Raw genomic sequence first — 22,579 nt, forward strand, 5'->3', positions numbered from 1 at the left:
TGGCTCTAGGTGAATGATCACACCATCACGATCATCTGGGTCATGAAGATCTTTTTTGTACAGTTCTTCTGTGTATTCTTGCCACCTCTTCTTAATATCTTCTGCTTCTGTTAGGTCCATACCATTTCTCCTTTATTGAGCCCATCTTTACATGAAATGTTCTCTTGGTATCACTAATTTTCTTGAAGAGATCTCTAGTCTTTCCCATTCTGTTGTTTTCCTCTATTTCTTTGCATTGACTGCTGAGGAAGCCTTTCTTATCTTTTCTTGCTATTCTTTGGAACTCTGCATTCAGATGCTTATATCTTTCCTTTTCTCCTTTGCTTTTCTCTTCTCTTCCTTTCACAGCTATTTGTTGTGGCCTCCTCAGACAGCAAGTTTCCTTTTTTCATCTCTTTTTCTTGGGGATAGTCTTGCTCCCTGTCTCTTGTACAATGTCACGAACCTCCATCCATAGTTTTCAGGCACTCTGTCTATCAGATCTAGTCCCTGAAATCTATTTCTCACTTCCACTGTATAATAATAAGGGATTTGATTTAGGTCATGCCTGAATGGTCTAATGGTTTTCCCTACTTTCTTCAATTTAAGTCTAAATTTGGCAATAAGGAGTTCATGATCTGAGCCACAGTCAGCTCCTGGTCTTGTTTTTGCTGACTGTAGAGGGCTTCTCCATCTTTGGCTGCAAAGAATATAATCAATCTTATTTCGGTGTTGACCATCTGGTGATGTCCATGTGTAGAGTCTTCTCTTGTGTTTTTGGAAGAGGGTGTTTGCTATGACCAGTGTGTTCTCTTGGCAAAACTCTATTAGTCTTTGCCCTGCTTCATTTCGTACTCCAAGGCTAAATTTGCCTGTTACCCCAGGTGTTTCTTGACTTCCTATTTTTGCATTCCACTCCCCTATAATGAAAAGGACATCTTTTTTGGGTGTTAGTTCTAAAAGATCTTGTAGGTCTTCATAGAACCATTCAGCTTCAGCTTCTTCAGCATTACTGGTCGGGGCGTAGACTTGGATTACTGTGATATTGAATGGTTTGCCTTGGAAACAAACAGAGATCATTCTGTCATTTTTGAGATTGCTTCCAAGTACTGCATTTTGGACTCTTTTGTTGACCATGATGGCTACTCCATTTCTTCTAAGGGATTCCTGCCCACAGTAGTAGATATAATGGTCATCTGAGTTAAATTCACCCATTCCAGTCCATTTTAGCTCACTGATTCCTAGAATGTTGATATTCACTCTTGCCATCTCCTGTTTGACCACTTCCAATTTGCCTTGATTCATGGATCTAACATTCCAGGTTCAAAGGGTATAATCTTTCAATTATAAGATGAATAAGTTCCCAGGATCTAATGCACAGGGTGGTGACTATAGTTAACAATACTATATTGTATCTTGAAAGTTACTCTGAGCACAAAGCTTTAATGTTTTCACCTTAACAATTTTAAAATGGTCATTATGTGAAGTAAAGGATGTGTTAACTAACCTTATTGTGGCAAACATATTGCTATATGTTTCAGAAATCATCATATTGTACATCTTAAGTTTACACAATGCTGCATGTCTGTTATATCTCAGTAAAGCTGGGGAAGAAATATGGTTTGGGGCAAAAGACTCAGGAAGGGGCCCCTGAAAATTTAAGCACGATGAGTTTAGCTTTATGTGATGTCAATGAGGGGTGCTGACAGAATTAAAGGAATCAGACCCATGCCCACACTACATGCAGTGTTAGAATCCCAAAAATATTTGAGAAGTACAGACTGCAGAAGTCCTCCAGTGCAACCTTCTTAATTTACTGATGAAGAGACTGAGGCCCAGGGCACATCTATTTAGTGTCATAGGAGACTCCCATTCTGAATGCTGGACTTTATATTTTTCCCCACACTCTATTTCAGGCTTCCTAGGTGGAGCAGTGGTAAAGAATTCGCCTGCCAATGCAAGAGATGCAGGAGACTTGAGTTTGATCCCTGGGTCGGGAAGACCCCCTGGAGAAGGGAATGGCAATCCACTCTAGTACTCTTGTCTGAAAAATTCATGGACAGAGGAGCCTGGTGGGTTCCAGACCATGGGGTCCCAAATAGTTGGACATGACTGAGCATGCACACACACTCCATTTTACTAGGAAACATTTTTAAGCTCGACACTATCAGCACATTATAAGCCAACCCTTGTGGTAGAGGGTGGTGATTCAAGAATGCATTTGAAGATTATGATCTGACTGGTGAGACAGAGAGCTTCAGAACTAGTTATTTTATACCAGATAAAATTATTAATAGATTTAAATTATATGACTAAGTGCATAAATGAAAACACTAAGTGGAAAAACAGGAAATTAAATTGTATATATGTTCTGATTTCATTGCTAAAACAATACATAGAAATTCGAGAAATGAAATTAACCACTAATGAGCTAAGCATTATGGGACATGCTAAGACCGTGTGTTATAAATACTGGTGCACTTACTTGATCTCTCTTCTTTGAGGGCCAGCATCAAATTTCTGTACTTATTTTTCTACTAGTGCATTTTGCTCCAGACCTCCCACCCAGAAGATCAACAGATGTTGAATAATTAGAGTCCCCGACCTTGTGCAGCACCCACCCCAAAGGAGCACCTCTGCTAAGGAGGAGAATAAAAGATTAAGAAAGGATGCGGTTAGAATTTTGGTGGGACAGGGGCGGGCAAATATCTTAAAGGATGCTCTTCCCAAGTAGAAAAAGCCTTCCAGCCTGGAGACAGACGGAAACTGACGCGCGCCCCCTGGAGGCCTCAAGGGATGCTTGCAAGGTGACCCACGTCGCAGCCCACGAGGGTCGCGGGTTCTCAGGTCGCCTGTGGATGCCTGCAGGAGCCTGAGACTCAGGATTTGGCTGGTGGAGAGCCTGTCCCGGGTGGCGAGGTCCCAGATGGAGACGGGCTTAGGATGGGGTTGGGGAAATGGCCCTGGTTCTTCTAGACAGCTGGCGTCTAAACTCGAGCTGGGGGACTAGGACACAAAGACACAGTCCTGATCACACCCAGTTCCTCCAAGCACACACTCGGGAGTATCTTCTGGACACTATTTAAGGGAGGAAGACGATCAGAGCGACAGACAGTCCTTGTGAACTCAGTCGTGAATTTTTCCTAATGTTGGGGGGCAGAGATTCTGGAATGAGAGGCCCAACTCTTAGTAAACCCTCCCCAGGCCTCCGTCTCTCCTGCTTCCTAGCCCTCCCGCCGCCTCCTCTCCCCTCACCTCTCCCAGCGTCCGCCCGCATCCACGCCCCCTTTCCCCTCCCATCTCGCGGCCGTGGCGCTCAGCTCGCCGCCCACCTCCCCACAGTCTCCAGGCGGTGCTGGCGGACGGTGGCCTGGAGCCCCGGCTCCGGCTCGCGCTGTCCCGGAGCCCCACCCCTCTCTCCTGCCTCGCCAGCGGTGGTGACCGCCTTAGGGATACTTTGACTCGAGCTGGGCAGCGCCCCTGAGGACTGAGGAAGCTTCGCAGGTAAGGATGGAGACACCCCCAACCCTTTTTCCCCCCAGGAAAGGGCAAGACCCCAGAACCTAGAAGTGTTCCTGAGAAACGCAGGACCCACCCCAGGGAGAGCTCCTTTGAAGGGCGCTAAAGGTAGAGATCAAACTTAGCACTTTTAAGCCATCAAAGAAACGGCTCTTGCAAGTAAGCAATTCTTTGTGCTGGCCTCTGCACCGTTAATATTTAACAGTAAAAGTGTTTGCATTGGAATATAAATGGAATTCTTTTTACTTAAGCACTACCAGAGGGGACCCTCTTTATTTTTATGATTATTAACAGATGCCATCGAAAAAGGTGTAAAATGCATTCCTGGAAGGTCTACTCTGGTTGAAAGCCTCTTTGGCAGGATTACTATGAAAGCTAGGAATCTCTTGCTTTCTCATCAACTTGGCTGCACAGGTCAGCGAAAGGAGCAGTGAAAAACATTTTAAAGTGAGAAGATGAAATGAAATTGAAAAGTCCTGGATTTGCTCTAAAAAACTAGCAAAAAAAAGGAGGGGGCAGGGGAGACCACTGGAACAAGATTGGCAAAATATTGGTAGTTGTTGCCTCAGGGTGATGGGCACGTAGGGGTTATAATTTTATGTTTCATTCTATTTCATAGTTTTCCCTCTACTTTTGATATTTTCTACCATAATTTTTTTTTTTTTTTTGGAAAAGTTGTAGAAACACTTCCTGCCTGATTCCTCCGACCTTTTCACACTATCATTGATTTGAAAGAAGCTGCATATCCTGGCGAGGTGGTTTTTCTCCCCTATTAACCTTTCTCACTTCTGAAATTAATTCTCATTCTATCCCAAGTGCGTCTGTCCCCACAGAGAATTATAAAAGTCATGTGCTATTGCCTGGAGAACTATGCTTAGAATCTGGTTTATAATTTAGAAGAGAGAAGGTTAAGATTCCAGCCAAATAAGACATCTCAGCCTGAAAGTAGTGCCCGAGCATCATATGGAATTTTATTTTTATTAGGAAATACTAGAAGAGCTCGTTTAATGTGAGAAGAAGTTGGTCATGGATACTCTTTCTTATTTTTCCTCCAGACAGCTCAGAAACTGTTGTGCTTTTAAGAATCTTCTCTGTATTTTCAAATGTGAGATTGTTTAATCTAGTGCTTGGCACATAGAATGTGCTCATCGTGTTAAAATAATCAATTGCTGCTGCTAAGTAGCTTCAGTCGTGTCCGACTCTGTGCGACCCCATAGACGGCAGCCCACCAGACTCCCCCGTCCCTGGGATTCTCCAGGCAAGAACACTGGAGTGGGTTGCCATTTCCTTCTCCAATCAATTGCTAATGTGAGTTAATTATTTATCTTTGCCCAATGCTCAACTGTCCACGGCAAGCATATTGCATTTTAAACAGTGGGATGAGATTCAGAATTTCGGAAACTGAAGCTACCTCACTGGGTTAACTTTGCACATGAGAAATCTGAGATGAGAGGTTGGAAATAGCAAAGTATGAAAGTTATTATTTTATGACTTTGCTTAACTAGAATATTTTCAAAAGCTTTAGAAACTTTAACAGATGTTTGCTTAGCTAAAAATACAGTGATCATAAGATGCATTAAAGCCTGAAGAGTAGCAAACCTAATGCAGTCACAGATAGGCTTTGCTTTCAAAGGCCAACTTGCGAGATAGAAAACAAGTCAGGAGCCATATGCTGTGCATTTCCTATGTCAGTGGGTGAGAGAGTCAGCAGAGGGTTCCCTTTGGGGCTTCCTAAGTGCCTTTCACCCCAAATTCAATTTACACATAGCGTATCCTTTGCACAAATTGAAGTGTACAGGTCCTGGAAAAATAACTTAAAAAACAAAGAGGTTTTTCTTTTTTTTTTATTGTGATGAGAAACAGAAGTTGTGGGTAACTGTAAAATAATCAACTGTGTAACTTTACCATCTTCCTTTCCCTCCACTACTGCCAAACATTTTAAGCAGACATTAATTATTCTGCCTCATTCCTGAAACTAAACTTGACGATAGTGCTATCATATTTTGAATAGAAACTGGCACATTGTCAGTGAACTTCCTTGCCATTTATTTTTAGCATAGACATCAGTGGCAAGCTTACCCTTTAGAAATGGCTTATGAAGTCTTTGGTAGACATGTGAAATATTTGGCAGGCTGAAGATTTTTCATGCTGCAGTGAACTGCCGCACCTTTGGGGGATTGTTTAGTGGCCCTGGAGATCATACTGGAAATGTGCTGGCACCACAGAGGTTCTGGAAAACCACCTGCCAGAAGGTTGTCTGGCTGTGGACAACATCATCAGCCCACAGCTCGTCAGGATGGGCTCTGTGGCCTAGAGGCGGGTTTTCTAAATGTGATCAATTCCACATGTGACAACAATGTGGATTATTATTATTCCACACTGTATATTATTAGTATATTATTAACCAGTTAGACTTCTCCCCATCCCATGACTCCTACATGTTTTTTTAAACTAAATTTGATTTTGTAGCTTAATGAATGTAAACCTTTTAAATATGAGATCTACTTAGACAGCAGGCTAGCTTCGCCTCCTAGTGGTAGCAATAGGGATAGCAGTCAAGTTCCTACCCTAAGGAGTCAAGGAATTTAAACTGCTTGAGGCTCACTGATGAGTAAGTGACTCGTGTGTTTTCCTTTGTGATTTAAGCTAGAACTTTAATGTTGAAAGAGATCTTAGAAGGTTTTTAGTTCAACTTAAAGACTAAAGAGGATTTATCGCAGAGATTCTTAAGCAAGGAAAGAGGCTTTGAAACGATGCATAGGATTGTAAACACTGTATGCTTTTGTTGAAAAACAAATTTATCCACCCGGTTCCAGCTCTCCAGTCAGCCTAGAAATACTACTCCACATCACTATAGTGTTTTATCATAATATTCAAGGTTTAGTTCTAAAATTGCGTGTTGTATAATTTTTCTAAAAATGAAAATTTTCATTTATGTTTAGGTCTCTGACCCAGACAGTGTTCCCCCCTACTATTTCTTCCTTTCTGAACATCCGAGGCAGGCAATCCAAACATTTTTTTACCTGAGTGTATTCATTTCCTACTGCTGCTGTAACAAAATACTACAAATTCAGTGACATAAAACAACACCTTATCTTATAGTTCTGGAGGCCAGAAGTCCAGAGAGGGTCAGCACGGTTGCAGTTTTTCCCTGGAAGTTCCAGGAGAGAATGTCTCCTTACCGTTTGTAAGATCTAGCCGCCACCCGTGTTTTGCAGCTTATGATTCAGCCTCACCCTGACCTCTGCCTCCAACTTCACAGCTCCTTCGGGTTCGTGACCCTCCTGCCCACCTCTTATAAAAGGAGCCCTGTGATTACATTGTGCTCACCTGGGTAACCCAAGCTAATCTCATCACACAATCCTTAACTAAATCACATCTGCAGAGTCTCCTTTACCAATTAAGAACATAGGCACAGGTCCTGGGGATTAAGATGTGGCTCTCCTTGGGAGCTGTGACAGGCACAACTTGGAGATACTGTGGCTTTAGTTCTAGATCACCGCAAAGAAGCAGATTTTGCAATAAAGCAAGGTGTCCCAGAGCATGTAAGTTACTGTAGTCTACTGTGTGGTAGCATTATGTCTAAAAAACAGTGCATGTTACAGTTGAAAAATACTTTATTGCTAAAAATGCTAACCATCATCTGAGCTTAAGCAAGTCCATCTTTTTGAGGGTGGAGGCTCCTGCCTTGATGCTGATGGCTGCTGACTGAGCAGGGTGGTGGTTGCTGAAGGCTGGGGCAGCTGTAGCAGTTTCTTAAAATAAGACAACAATGAAGTTTGCTGCATTGATTGACTCTTCCTTTGGGAACGATTTCTCTGCAGTATGCAATGCTGTTTGATAGCATTTTACCTACTTACTACTACTACCACTACGTCACTTCAGTCGTGTCCAACTCTGTGCAACCCCATAGACGGCAGCCCAGCAGGCTCCCCCGTCCCTGGGATTCTCCAGGCAAGAACACTGGAGTAGGTTGCCATTTCCTTCTCCAATGCATGAAAGTGAAAAGTGAAAGTGAAGTCGCTCAGTTGTGTCCGACCCTCAGGGACCCCATGGACTGCAGCCTTCCAGGCTCCTCCGTCCATGGGATTTTCCAGGCAAGAGTACTGGAGTGGGATGCCATTGCCTTCTCCATTTACCCACCTAGAGAACTTTCAAAACTGGAGTCAGTCCTCTCAAAGGCTGCTGCTGCTTTATCAACTAAGTTCCTGTAATATTCTAAATCCATTATTGTCATTTCAACAGTCTTCAGAGCATCTTCACCATCTCAAGAAACTACATTCTTTGCTCAGCCATAAGAAGCAACTCTTCCATCTATTAAAGTTGTTCACGAGATCGCAGTAGTTCAGTCACATTTTCAGGCTCCACCTCTCCTTCTGTGCTGTTTCCAGCACACCCGCCACCGCTTCCTCTACTGAAGACCTGAACCCCTCAAATTTGGCTATGAGAACCAGTCTCTTTCAAACTGTGTTGTTAGTATGTTGACTTCTTTCCATGAATCATGAATGTTCTTAATGGTACCCACAAAAGTGTCTCCTTTCCAGAAGTGTTCAACTGACTTTGCCCATATTCATCAGAGGAATTACTATCTGTGGCAGCTGTAGCTTTATGAAATATATTTCTTAAATAATAAGACTTGAAAGTCACAATGACTCCTTGATCTTTGGGCTGCAAAATGGATGTTGTGTTAGCAGGCATGAAAACAATATGCATTTTATGTTCATCTCTCTCAGAGCTCTTGGGTGATCAGGTACATCAATGAGCAGTAATTTTTTTTTCCTGGGTTAAGATTCCATTTTAATTAGATTCAGTTACTTAGAATCAGTTCATCTCCTATAAACATTTGTGAGTTATCAAGGAAAACATAACTTACGGTTCTCAAAATTCAAAATCAATGAGCAGTAATATTTTGAAAGGAATCTTTTTTCTGAGAGTATGTCTCAACAGTGGGCTTAAAATACTCAGCAAACCGTGTCATAGAGAAATGAACCATCATCCAGGTTTTGCTGTTCCACTGATAGAGCCCAGGCAGAGTAAATTTAGCCTAATTTTTAAGGGCTATAAGATTTTCAGGGTGGTAAATGAGCATTGGCTTCAGCTGAAAGTCACCAGCTGGATTAGCACCTAACAAGAGGGTCAGCTTGTCCTTCGAAGTTTTGAAGCCAAGCATTGATTGCTGCATCGAATATCTGTCTCTCAGGGTAGCTGCCTTCATGAATTATCTTAGCTAGATCTTCTGTATAACTTGCTGCAGCTCCTGCATCGGTATTTGCTGTGTAAGTTTGCACTTTTAGGCTGTAGAGATGGCCTCTTTCTTTAAACCTCGTGAAACAGCCTGTGCTAGCTTCAGAGTTTTTTCTGCATCCTCTTCACTTCTCTCAACCTTCACAGAATTGAAGAGAGTTAGTACCCTGCTCCTGATTTAGGTTTTGGCCTAAAAGTATGTGGTAGCTGGCCTGCTCTTCTAGCCAGACCATTAAAACTTTCTTCCTATCAGTAGCAAGGCTGTTTTGCTTTCTTATCATTCGTGTGTGCACTGGAGTAGTTCTTTTAATTTCCTTCAAGAACTTTTCCCTTGCGTTCCCCACTTGGCTAACTGGCCCAGAAGCCTAGCTTTCAGCCGATGATATCAGCTCTCCACATGCCTTGCTCATGAAGCTTAATTATTTCTAGCTTTTGATTTAAAGTGCAACATGCAACTCTTCTTTTTTCACTTGAACGCTTCGAGGCCATGGTAGGGTTATGAATTGGCCTAATTTAAAATTGTGTCTCAGGGAACAGGAAGGCCTGAGGAGAGGGAGAGAGCTGGGGGAGAGGGCAGTAAGTGGAGCAGTCGGAACACACGCAGGACTTGCTAAGTTCACCGTCTTATGTGGATGTGGTCTGTGGTGCCCCCAACACAATGACAATAACAACCTCAAAAGATCACCAATCACAGATCACCATAACAAATAATAAAGACAAAGGATTATTGAAACATGACACAGAGTGAGCAAATGCTGTTGGAAAAATGGCTCCTAGAGAGTTGGTCAATGTGGAGTTGCCATGTGGCAATTTGTAAAAAATCATAGCATCTGTGAATTGCAGTGAAGGACAATGAAACAAGGTCGGCTTGTACTTGGCGTACTGCGGTGAGGTCCACAGCAGTCAGAGATGCATGAAATCCTTTATAAATATTTACCAGTGTTTTGACTCTTAGTGTTTGATCCTAATAATAATAATTGCTGCCATTTGCTGAGGGCTTACTGTTCTCTGGGCATCGTGTTTATGTACAGGTTGGTACAAAAGTACTTGCAGTTTCAGACCGTGAATTTTAAATCATTATAGCTAGGCTCAAATGCATCTTTATTAATCACAATAGAAACCATTACAATCGACACATTTTTGCCAACAAGAAGTAAGTTTGCTAATCCCTGTAGCATAAAAATCTGTGCTTTGGGTTTTGATAAACTCCTAGAAAGTATTTTCTGCCTCCCCCTGGTTGTGGAAATGTTTTCCCTGCAAAAAGTTGTTGAGATGCTTGAAAAAGTGGTAGTTGGTTGGTGAGAGGTCAAGTGAATATGGCAGACATGACATTTTAGACATCATCTCTATAGTCTAAAATAAATATAAACAGAAAGTAATGTCACTAGCAAAAAAAAAAAAAAACAAAGCAAGAAATGCACATTAAAAAGATACATAACATAACCACATTTATTTAAGAATGCATTCCAATATCAATGGGTAAGTTCAATGATGCAAAACCGCAATTACTTTTGCACCAACTTAATGATATCCGTGTCTCACAAAAATACTCCAAAGTATTATTCCCTGTTGAACAAATGTAGAAAATAAGGTTTGGGGAAATTAAGTGATCTTCACAAATCATAGTGCTAAGAAGTCACAAGTGGACTTAAATTGGTTTGACTTCAAAACCCACTGCCTCCACCACCCTGGAAACACCCTAGTTCCTCCCTGTCCCTCTTGGTCACACATCGAGCACTATTCCTTTTCTGGTCATCCTGATTGCACACTTTTTAGCTTAAATGTTGCATCCATTTCAGTGCTCTAGTTAGTGTCTAGTTAGAAGCCCCCCTTCTCTGGGGGCTTCACTGCACCGGGAGTTGAACTTAATAAAATACCTTGTCTCCTGTGCATACGCAAAAGTGACTTATGAAAGTTTTACAAGTATTCTCCAAAACCTAACACAGTTAATGCTCACTCTCCAGCTGTCTGCTATCACTAGTAAAGCCCCTCCTCTCCTGCCCCGGCCTTTTGCCTAAGCCAGCAGTTCTGTCTGCAGATCCAGACCATGATGTCTATCCCTCGTGTGTCAGTGTTGACTGAACAGGGGGAGAATGAAAGTGGAGGAGGAGAGATGGCTGGAGTGTGTTTTCACACTTATGCATGTGTGTGAGTGTAGGTAGTGATGCTGGGAGGGGCAGGTGGCTTGGATCACGAATGGCCAGATAAAAGACAGGGAAGTTGTCAAAAGTGGTTATGCAGTGATTGCTATGTCCAAATATGCATGAAGGTAAAAGCTGATGTTGGTCCTACAAGGCCATTGATCTGACTGAGCCCCCACAAAGTGTTTGACACATTAATGCAAAATTATGTCCCATGGCAGCAAACTATACACATGAACTTGGACAACTACCTCCCTGTCTGTTACAAGGGACCAGGTGAAAAGAAAGGACCAAGTTAGTGACTCTATGACCTGGTACAGATCTTTGATGGTAAATCAGCTCTTGTTCGTATACAGGAAAAAAAACTCATTCAAAATATTTAATATGGTGAGCAAGCATCTAATCTTTCCTTCATCTGCCTGCCCTATTTAAGTTAAAATGTAAACTTTAAAGGGTAACAAACCAAAAAATAAAAGAGAAACTGAGCCTGAGAATATTATTATGTCATGCTATGCTATATACTTTAGAATAGATTCACTTAAAAAGTTGTGTTTTTTTTTTTTTCTCATTGTAAATTGCTCCCTCAGAGTAATTATTTTGACATTGACTGTTTCTTTTTAGGTTGAAGACCTGTTGCAGTTCCAGAATTCTTAGGGTAGGTCCAGGCTTAAAATAATACATTGGAAATGCAATTCAAATGTTCTGTGGCTGGGTAATGTTTAATTACACTTATTTAATAGCAATGAGAAAAATATATTACAAACCCACAGATCTTCATAGAAATGAGTAGTTAGGAAAGCATTCATTTGGGACGTCTCTAAAATGAAGCTGTCCTTGAACAAAAACCAAAACAAAGAAAAAGGGTGTTTTCAGAGTGTATCAGAAACTACCCTGAAATAAAAATATTTGAGTATAAAATTGACTGTTTAGAAAACTAAAAGTGCTATAACTTTGCCTTATATAATTAACTGTTTTAAAGTGATATTAATTTACCTACTGCTGCTGCTGCTGCTGCTGCTAAGTCGCTTCAGTTGTGTCCGACTCTGTGCAACCCCATAGACGGCAGCCCACCAGTCTCCCCCATCCCTGGGATTCTCCAGGCAAGAATACTGGAGTGGGTTGCCATTTCCTTCCCCAATGCATGAAAGTGAAAAAGTGAAAGTGAAGTCGTTCAGTCGTGTCCGACTCTTAGCGACCCCATGGACTGCAGCCTACCAGGCTCCTCCGTCCGTGGGATTTTCCAGCCAATCGTACTGGAGTGGGGTGCCATTGCTTCTCCGAATTTACCTACTAAGGTAGAATAATAACTATCAGGTTGGCCAAAAAGTTTGTTTGCTTTCTCCATAACCGTGTATGGAAATACCTGAAAGAACTTTTAGGCCAACCCAATATAAAAGAACTTATAATTGAATGTGTCCATGCTCTGGGCTCAATGGTAATTCTTTGCATATATCAATGTATTTAATTCTCAGAATTATGAAGTTGAAATTACTATTATCTTCACTTTGCAGATGAGGAAACAGAAACTTCATTGATGTGAATGAACTGCCCAGATTCAGATGCCTAATAAGTGGTGAAGATGAGACTTAGCCCAGGTCTTCTTACTCCTTGGTCTGCCCTGATAACTACCATGCTGGTAGAGAAATCCAAATATTCTAAATACTTGTCAGCATTCACATTTATAAGAAAGCATAAGCAAGCAAACAAACAAAAGCAAGAGCAAGTAATCCCTTGTAGTTACAGGTGGTTATTTCTGTTAATAGTATGGACCAGGTACAAATGTGGAATACTATCTGCTCCATCAGTAAGAGTTTGTCTACAAATGCTGGTATTCCTTGCTTCCTCTCTAACTCCCTTCTGCTCCATCCATCTCCATGGTCCAACCCATAATCAACTATGTGTACACTGACTCATGGTGAGAACCATAACTGCAACCTCACTTTCATTAACCAAAACTGGAATTTGAAGCCCCAAATCCAAGCCATCTGGAAAGTGACAGGGAAGGTCACAATTACAATGGAAGACAGGAAAAAGGAGGAGGTTGAGGGAAAACAAGAGACATTAAAGCTTTCAAAATACTATAGCTGCTCCACAGCCGGGGCCATGTCTCTTTAGTTAGTGCTTTTGGGATGACAGGCATTTGTACATGTATCCACTGAACCGTGGCTTGCTCTATCAGTAAGAGCTATCATTTACACTACACTGACATTTTACCATGAGACAAACTTAGATTTTCCAAAAGAAAGTGTCCCGAGACATTTGTCCAATTTGAAATTACAGGCCAAATTAGACTAAACCCATGTCCTTTATTACTGTGATTCTGAGGTCATATGACAAGGTTCTGCCCTTCCCATGCCCAAGGATAGATGTGGGCATGGCTTTTATTCCTGTGCTACACTGCAGCTGAGTCCCTCAAAAGGCCCTGGCCAGGGCTGGCCAACTGGTGCTCTTGCATCATCTGTAGTATTGGATGCTGGAGGCATCACAGACAAGCCTACTGTATTTGAATCTTTTCAGATGTACTGTTAAATCACTTATATGAAAGTATGTTTTTTTTCTATCAAAGGCTGAGTCTTCCAATATTATTGTTGTTGTTTAGTTGCTAAGTCATGTCCAACTCTGAGACCCCATGGACTGTAGCCTGCCAGGCTCCTCTGACCATGGAATTTCCCTGACAAGAATAATGGAGTGGGATGCCATTTCCTACTCCACGGGATCTTTCTGTAATAGCTGTTGCTAACACAGGAAAAGCATGAAGTTCAGAATAAATTTACTTTGTACACAAAGAGGAAGCAGGGGTCATGTGAAACCTGGTTAAGCAGTCATCCCTGGAAAAACCTTCTGAGGAGGGTCTCAAGCTGCTGCACCAGGGCTTTGGCTGCTGTGGTTCTGAAACCGTACTGAGTATCAGAGTTGCCTGGAGGGCTGGTTAAAACATACACAGCTGGGAACCCACATCCCTCCTGGAGAATTTTGAACAGTACGTCTGGGTTGGGTCCTGAGAATGAGTATTTTTAACAGGTTCCTAGGGGATGCTGACACTGCTTGTTTGAGGACTACAACCTGGGAATTCCTTGATGTGACAGTTTATTCTGCAACATGCAAGTATAGAATCCTACTAACAAACTAAAAATACTCTTTTGAGTGGTGTTTCATTTTGAAGCCAAAGGCAGGGGAAAAAAACAAAAAACAATGTCCCTGCTCAGAGCAGTCAGGAAGGAGGAGTTCCCGATTATTCACAGGAGGGTCTGCCTTTTTGTTCTATTTAGGCCTTCAACTGATTGGATGAGGCCCACCCACATTAGGGAGGGCAATCTGCTCACCTTAGTCTACTGATTCAAATGTTAATTTTATCCAGAGACACCCTCTCAAACATACCCAGGATAATATTAGACAAAACATCTGGGCACCTTCTGGCCCAGTCAAGTTGGCACATAAAATTAACCATTACGTGCGGCTCTTAAAAGTCTGCCTACAGAATTAATGCACAGGGCACATGTTTTATTTGGTAAAGAACAGGGAAACTTGATTCATATTCCAGTTCAGTGATTTGCATAGTAAAAAAAACCATCTTGTCAATTATAATTCAGTATTTGCATTATGCCTATCCAAGCCCTCAGAGAAGGAGATGGCACCCCACTCCAGTACTCTTGCCTGGAAAATCCCATGGACGGAGGAGCCTTGTGGGCTACAGTCCATGGGGTCTCTAAAAGTCGGACACGACTGAGTGACTTCACTTTCACTTTTCACTTTCATGCACTGGAGAAGGAAATGGCAACCCACTCCAGTGTTCTTGCCTGGAGAATCCCAGGGATGGGGGAGCCTGCTGGGCTGCCGTCTATGGGGTCGCACAGAGTCAGACACGACTGAAGTGACTTAGCAGTAGCAGCAGTAGCAGTATCCAAGCCCTAAGTAGCTGAAAACTTGCAAGGCTAAATGACAGAGTACTGAAAACAAAAACAGAAACGTGTGAGCAATACCACAGTACCTAGATTTAGATGCTCTTTCTTTTGCTTGGGAATGCCTTTGACACATTTATTACTTCACAGATCACTATTATCAATGTTAAAATGTACAATGTGATTCTTTGTAGTTTTTAATGAAGATAATTGTCTGACTCAGTCTTTAGTGTACTCATATATTAAGTATATAATGAATGGCTGTTATCATGCATGTAGGGCTAACTTAAAATAATTAAAAAAATATTTCCTATACCAAAAAATTTGTTTGACATTTTTCTAAGGATCAAATAGATTAAAAAAAATATATGTATCTTTTAAAAAATCATCTACTTTGGTCTGTTGATAAACTGCTGCTGCTGCTGCTAAGTCGCTTCAGTCGTGTCCGACTCTGTGCGACCCCAGGGACTGCAGCCTACCAGGTTTCTCTGTCCATGGGATTCTCCAGGCAAGAACACTGGAGTGGGTTGCCATTTCCTTCTCCAATACATGAAAAGTGGAAAGTGAAAGTGAAGTCGCTCAGTCGTGTCTGACTCTTAGCAACCCCATGGACTGCAGCCTACCAGGCTCCTCCATCCATGGGATTTTTGAGGCAACAGTACTGGAGTGGGGTGCCATTGCCTTCTCCCGTTGATAAACTAAGAGGCAGCAAATAACTGATTTTAGCATTTCGTTTTAAGGGAAAGACAACTTTTCATCTTGGGAACTACCCAATAAAACATATAATTTCAAGATCTCAGTAGTTACTGAGCGGTTAGCCTTATTCATTCCAATCCAATTAAATAAAATGGATGAAATACTCATTATGAAAACTGCATGCTGCTACTGCTAAGTCGCTTCAGTCATGTCCGACTCTGTGCGACCCCATAGACGGCAGCCTACCAGGCTCCCCTGTCCCTGGGATTCTCAAGGCAAGAACACTGGAGTGGGTTGCCATTTCCTTCTCCAATGCATGAAAGTGAAGAGTGAAAGTGAAGTCGCTCAGTCGTGTCCGACTCTTAGTGACCCCATGGACTGCAGCCTACCAGGCTCCTGCATCCATGGGATTTTCCAGGCAAGAGTACTGGAGTGGGGTGCCATTGCCATCTCTGGAAAACTGCACAGAAGGTACAAAATACTAAGTGGTTCAACAAAATCATTACCAATATAATTACTGTTTTGTGTAAAATCAAATTTGCCATGGTAATGATTAGAAAATATTGTACATGAGTGTGGATTTTTCCTGAAATGTATTTAATGATTTAGGGGACAATATCCATCAGTCTACAGAAGAATGGCCTGTCTCCAAAATAAAGTACAAGCTATTAGGCAAACAATACAGTTTAATATTCACCAAAATCACCATTACTTAGCATTCAAGTGTGAGCAAATAGAAAAAAATGGTAAAGATTATTCTAAAGTAGAAGTAAAGATTATTCTAAACTTGCTTAACATGTTTTAATATACAGTGATTCAAAATAATTATATTGTAATGAACAGATCATGTTTAAACAACAAAGAGATTAATGTAGTATATGATTTGTTTTATCAGAAGAATGTTATTAGTTTGTTAATAAAGTTCCATACTTGGATATGGCAAAATGAACTCTGTTGTGTCACGAAATGCCCATATTTGGCTCTGCATCAGAAGCAACTTTTGCTTTTCCTGCCAGTGCTTAGGATCTTAGGGGTGTACCCTGGTTTGTGGGCCATTCCTGACATCCTGTATTAACTTTCTTTTCCATGCAAAGGCTTATCAGAAAGCTGTGAGAGTGAAGGTATTATAGGCATAAACTAACCTTGAACTGCCTCTGCTTTATACAAAGTGCAAAGCATTTGGTAAGCCTGGATATGTTAACTATTAGTTAAAAACAACTTGGAACATAGCTCACAAATTTCCAAATTGCTGCTCCAAAGAATGTTACACTCCTCCTTACTCTCACAAAGCAATAACTGACAAACAGCAGTTCTAGAAAGAGATTTACATACCAGCAAACCTAGGGAAGCAGGAAAAGAAGGCAAGAAGATGTAAATAATAGATGAGATATTATATAATTCACCAAGTACTGGCAACTTTCAATGGCTCTCAGGTGATGAGACCCATGATGAAAGGGTCCCATTAAACCTATGATTTAATCACGATTGTGCTCCCCCAAGTGGTAAATCCACGACAATTGCTTGTGCTCCATAAATTCTTACAATTTTAATATCCAGTAAAATGTCACTATAACACATTTTTGTATATTGTTTTGCTTGGGTGGTAGTTCCAAGCACAACTTCGTTTTTAAAAAGAACAGGGTATATTTTTCTTATTTTTGAATAAAACAGCCCGTGCTGTGTACTCTTTATGATAAGGGGTTCTGCTTGTTAAAAAAATCAAAGCAGGTCAATAGTAGAGGAGCTCCTTTATTTCTAAAACTTCTACTGAATATTATATTTTAGAATATTATCTGATGATTAAAAAAATTTTTTTTAATGTAGACCATTTTTGAAGTTTTTTTTATGTTTGTTATATTAAACTTTTTAAAAATTTATTTTTAATTGGAGGATAATTGTTTTACAATATTGTGTTGGCTTCTTCCATACAACGTGAATCAGCCATAATTATGTCCCCTCCCTCTTGAACGTCCTCCCAACCCCATCCCACTTTTCCAGGCTATTAGAGCACTGTGTTGAGCTCCTTGTGTTATACAGCAACTTCCCATTTTTTCTTTTTTTCCACTCAGTTGTGTCCGACTCTTTGCCACCTCATGGACTATACAGTCCGTGGAATTCTCTAGGCCAGAACACTGGAGTGGGTAGCCTTTCCCTTCTCCAGGAGATCTTCCCGACCCAGGTCTCCCGCATCGCAGGCAGATTCTTTACCAGCTGAGCCACAAGGGAAGCCCAAGAACACTGGAGTGGGTAGCCTTTCCCTTCTCCAGCGGCCCTTCCAGACCCAGGAAGTGAACGGGGGTCTCCTGCATTGCAGGCATATTCTATACCAACTGAGCTATATATGATAATGTATGTTTCAATGTTACTCGTAATTCGTCCCACCCTCTCGTTTGCTCGCTGTGTCCAAAGTCTGTTCTCTATGTCTGCGTCTCTATTTCTGTCCTGCAAATAGGTTCATCAGTACCCTTTTTCTATATTCCATATAGATGCATTAATATACGATAGTTCATCTCTGACTTACTTCACTCTGTATGACATGCTCATTTCTGTTTTACATTTTGTTTTTTTGTCTGTGAGGCATGTGGGATCTTAGCTCTCTGACCAATCTCCTGCATCTGGGGTTGGGGACGGGGCGGGGAGTGGGGTGGTGGTGAAGTCTTAACCACTGGGCCAGGGAAGGGTCTATTATTTAATGATTTTATTTATTTATTTTTAAATTTTATTTTTTAACTTTACAATATTGTATTGGTTTTGCCATATATCAAAATGAATCTGCCACAGGTATACATGTGTTCCCCATCCTGAACCCTCCTCCCTCCTATTTAATGATTTTAATTGCACCATCAATCAGCTTGGTCTGCAAGCCGTGATTCAGGGAAGTAGTGCATTCTAGTGAAGGCCTTTTTTAAAAAAATTTTTTTCCAGTGAATGCTTTTTTTGAGCTCCGTGCTAGTCATTTACATTGTAGAGATGAGGAATTTATGGTCCGTGCCTTTATTAAGACGCTAAGTTCAGGGATAGTGTCAGACATCTGTCGTTATCTTTATTTCTAAATCATCTGGAGATAAGGTTGCAGGAGACCTTGGAATGTGTGGCTTAGGCACCAGAGGACCCCCCTTGCCCCTCTTCTTATTCTCCCATGCGTTGGGCTGTCTGGAGAGGAAGAGAGGAAGATGGTAGGCGGGGGTGGGATGTGTGGGGATTAGTGCAGGTGGAGGGAAGTTTGAGTGAAATCAAATTTACTGATTTTGGATATCTGTAGGAGCCTGCTTAGTATGGTATTTACCTAATCTCAGTAAAATCTAAGTACAGTGAAAATAGGGACTCCTCTTAGTGGTGAAGCTACATTTAGGACTCAAGATCTAAATGAATGGTAATTAACGTTTAAACAGAAAGCAGTATAGGTTCATCTGTACCATTTTTCTAGATTCCACATCTCTGCATTAATATATGGTACTTATTTTTCTTTCTGACTAATGTATGTGCACTGCCAGGTGTAAAACAGATGGCTAGTGGGAACCTGCTGTACAGCACAGCAAGCTCAGCTCAGTGCTCTGGGGGGACCTAGGTGGCTGGGATTGGGGGGTGAGGGTCTAAGAGGGAGGAGATACATGTATACCTATAGCTGATTCACTTTGTTGTACAGCAGAAACTAACACAATATTGTAAAGTAACTATACCCCAATAAGACAAAAAGCATAAAGCTTCTTTTTTTCCTGTTTTAAAGGACAAGATAGAAGAACAAAATGGGAGCTATGCTCTTCGGGTTGATGCTTTTCACCCTTGGGTGGACCCTCATCGATGGATCTGAAAGGGAACAGGATTTTATGTGGCACGTGAGAAAAATACCCCGACTTGTCAGTGAAAGGACCTTCCATCTCACCAGCCCCGCCTTTGAGGCAGATGCTAAGATGGTGTTAAATCGAGTGTGTGGCATTGAATGCCAGAAAGATCTCCCAGCCCCCAGCCTTTCTGACCTGGAAGACTCTCTCTCCTACGAGACTGTCTTTGAGAATGGGAGCCGAACCTTGACCAGAGTGAAAGTTCAAGGTTGGGTCCCTGAGCCAACTCAAAACCTCACCTCACAAGGAGCACCCGTGAGGAGAAAGAGACAGGTGTACGGCACCGACAGCAGGTTCAGCATCCTGGATAAGAAGTTCTTGACCAATTTCCCTTTCAATACAGCGGTGAAGCTCTCCACAGGCTGCAGCGGCATTCTCATCTCTCCCACCCACGTCCTAACCGCTGCCCACTGTGTCCACGATGGAAATGACTACATCAAAGGCAGCAAAAAGCTAAGAGTAGGCTTGCTGAAGATGAGAAATAAAGGTGGTGGCAAGAGACGTCGGGGGTCTAGGAGGAACAGGAGGGAAGTGAGTGGTGCTGGAAGAGAGGGGAGCCAAGACAGCCTGAAGGAGACAGCCAAGGCTGGAAGGAGGAGAAAGGGATCTGCTCGGCGTCAGAGAGCTGCTGACGGGAGGCCCTCCTTCCAGTGGACCCGGGTCAAGAACACCCACATCCCCAAGGGCTGGGCTAGAGGAGAGAGCGGAGACCCGGCCCTGGACTATGACTACGCCCTTCTGGAGCTGAAGCGCCCTCACAAGAAGAAATACATGGAGCTGGGAGTCAGCCCCACCATCAAGAAGCTGCCCGGTGGGATGATCCACTTCTCAGGCTTCGATCAGGACAGGGCAGATCAGTTAGTCTACCGGTTTTGCAGTGTGTCTGATGAGTCCAATGACCTCCTCTATCAATACTGCGATGCCGAATCAGGCTCCACTGGCTCCGGGGTCTATCTGCGTTTGAAAGAGCCAGACAAAAAGAGGTGGAAACGCAAAATCATCGCCATCTATTCTGGCCACCAGTGGGTGGACGTGCACGGTGTTCAGAAGGACTACAACGTGGCCGTGCGCATCACGCCCCTCAAGTATGCCCAGATCTGCCTCTGGATGCATGGGGATGATGCCAGTTGTACCCAAGGCTAACAGATACCTGAAACGAGGCTGTCGATGATCTGGACATGAAAAGCAGTTTTGATTTATTGTAGCAAAGATCACTTCATAGGTTTTGCCCAGACTTGAACCCTACCAGTAGCATTTCAACATTTTTAATGTTTCCTTTTTTCAAAATTAGGAGCTATTCATGCATTTTAAAAAATGTGTAGGTATACATCTTGAAACTAGATGGGTACTTTAATGCCAAGTGTATATTCTTCTTTACATGGTGATAAGTTTCATTTGTGGGAAAGGCTTTGCTTCTTTCTGCCTTTTTAAAGATTGGACACTTTAAAATTTCAAGCATAAATACTATGTGATTTCTCAATGGACTAACTCTCAGGGTCCTACTCTAAAAAGAGGCTTATAGGGTGTTGGTTGCATATTAAATGTGAAACTGCATATCCAGAAGTGGACAGTCCCATGGCTACAATCAAATTTGAGGCAGTAATTTACAACACACTCTGTACTGCTCTGAGACAGACCCCTTCAGCCTATGCTATCCCTCTTTGTTAATATTGTGTTTTCCATTGGGTCTAAGAAGCTTTTAGGTTTGTTTTATTTTTAAGAATTACAAGGAACAGAAAACTTTATAAATAAAACAATTAACTATTTTGCTGCCTGAAAAATACCAACTGCAGTGTTCTTATTTATGGGAGAAATACTTTGTTCTATGAAATAAATTTAGTTTAAAAATAGGGAAGTTGAAACATTTTAAGATTTCAAGTCTTTAACTCATATTCAAAATATGGACTTTTCAGGTATGCATAGGGAAGACTGTTGCAAAGTTATAAACCGTCAGGTATTGAAAGCCTGCATCATTTTACGCCACGCAATCTCCTATGAACGAAGTGTTACAGTTTTAGACAAGGAAATCTATGTCTTTTTCAAGGAAAAGCCCTTTCATCCCCTTGACAAAGTTATTTTCTTAATAGGGTCATAGATATATTATTGGTGATTTCTCTGATTAGGGGATTTTTATATATGTCCTTTTAACAAGATGAGTATAATTTATGAATATAACTTTTTAAAAACAATTCTGATTGTTTTTCCTAGGGACCAAGGCTCTATCCTCACTTGGGCAGTCTCAGAAGACAAGAGTCCAGTGACCACCCTGGGGCAAAACTCAGAGTAGACACTGAATACTATTTCTTCAATGAACAGATATCTGCTGAATGACTTGTAAGAAGGTTGTGGTGTGCTCAGTTGCTTGGTCATGTCCGACTCTTTGCAACCCCATGGATTGTAGCCCACCAGGCTCTTCTATCCATGCAATTTTCCCAGCATGAATACTGCAGTGGGTTGCTATTTCCTCCTCCAGGGGATCTTCCTGACACTAAGTGCGTTAGTATAGGCCACTGTGTTTAAAGGGTTTTAGTGATCTGTAAGTGAGTGCACTATAAAACTTAGGAGCTGTAGCTAGCCCTGATTTCTGGGCTGTTCTTCCTGGCAGTTTCAAGGATACATACTCTTCTTTTGGAATAAACCCAAGTCACTGATTCTGCCTGAGTTCAAAGTTATTTTACTTGTTATTATTTTCCATAGTAAGAAGTTATACCCTTGTCTAGTATGCAAAGGGAATACATGACTAGATTATTATAAAAAGTGATTTTGTAAATGGTGTTGAAAATAGCTGAAATTTCATACAAGTTATATTCCTTTATAATATCAATCTGTTAGAAATCATTCAATAAATCAACTGTAACTCTTACTATGTTTGTATATATGTTTTATATACAGGGTTTTAGCAAGTATTCAATTAAACTGCTTATTAAAAAAATTCTATTTAATTCTAAGCACTTTTTGCTGGGAAGTATTTAACTACCAGTAGTAGTGGAATAGGGCTGTCTCAAAAGTTTTGATCAGATCCTTTCTGGGGAAACATCTATTTGATCACTGTGACTCAAATATTTGCACACTTGCAAACACACACACACACACATTCCTCATCTTAGATTCTTAGAAAATAAGTCCTGGGTTTGAGTCAGTTTGGAGGAATTTAGAATGCTCAGCATCAGTAGTTTGGGTCTTAAGGTTAAGTTCTGAATGTACATGATTTCCTTAAAATCACTGTACAATATACTTTCCAAAAATATAAAAGTTTAGC

General features: G+C 41.5%; 1 protein-coding gene and 1 pseudogene across 3 annotated transcripts; one reads left to right on the forward strand and one right to left on the reverse strand.

The window, feature by feature from the left end:
• The window catches only part of LOC105004351, an 89,459-nt pseudogene extending 79,701 nt beyond the window's left edge, over positions 1-9,758 (reverse strand).
• On the forward strand, positions 3,298-22,186 carry PRSS35 (protease, serine, 35). 3 transcript variants are annotated; one of them, XM_010861743.1, is made up of 4 exons: positions 3,298-3,483; positions 11,505-11,538; positions 12,395-12,478; positions 19,206-22,186. In XM_010861743.1, exon 4 carries the CDS (start codon positions 19,225-19,227, stop codon positions 20,461-20,463), a length of 1,239 nt encoding a protein of 412 aa, XP_010860045.1. In that variant the 5' UTR covers positions 3,298-3,483; positions 11,505-11,538; positions 12,395-12,478; positions 19,206-19,224; the 3' UTR covers positions 20,464-22,186. The 3 variants fall into 3 exon arrangements, with proteins under 3 accessions (XP_010860045.1, XP_010860043.1, XP_010860044.1); XM_010861741.1 differs by lacking the exon at positions 12,395-12,478; XM_010861742.1 differs by lacking the exons at positions 11,505-11,538; positions 12,395-12,478.
• Positions 22,187-22,579: the final 393 nt, after the last annotated feature.

The sequence above is a fragment of the Bison bison genome, unplaced genomic scaffold (assembly GCF_000754665.1).
Source record: "Bison bison bison isolate TAMUID 2011002044 unplaced genomic scaffold, Bison_UMD1.0 scf7180017864473, whole genome shotgun sequence".
NCBI lineage: Eukaryota > Metazoa > Chordata > Mammalia > Artiodactyla > Bovidae > Bison > Bison bison.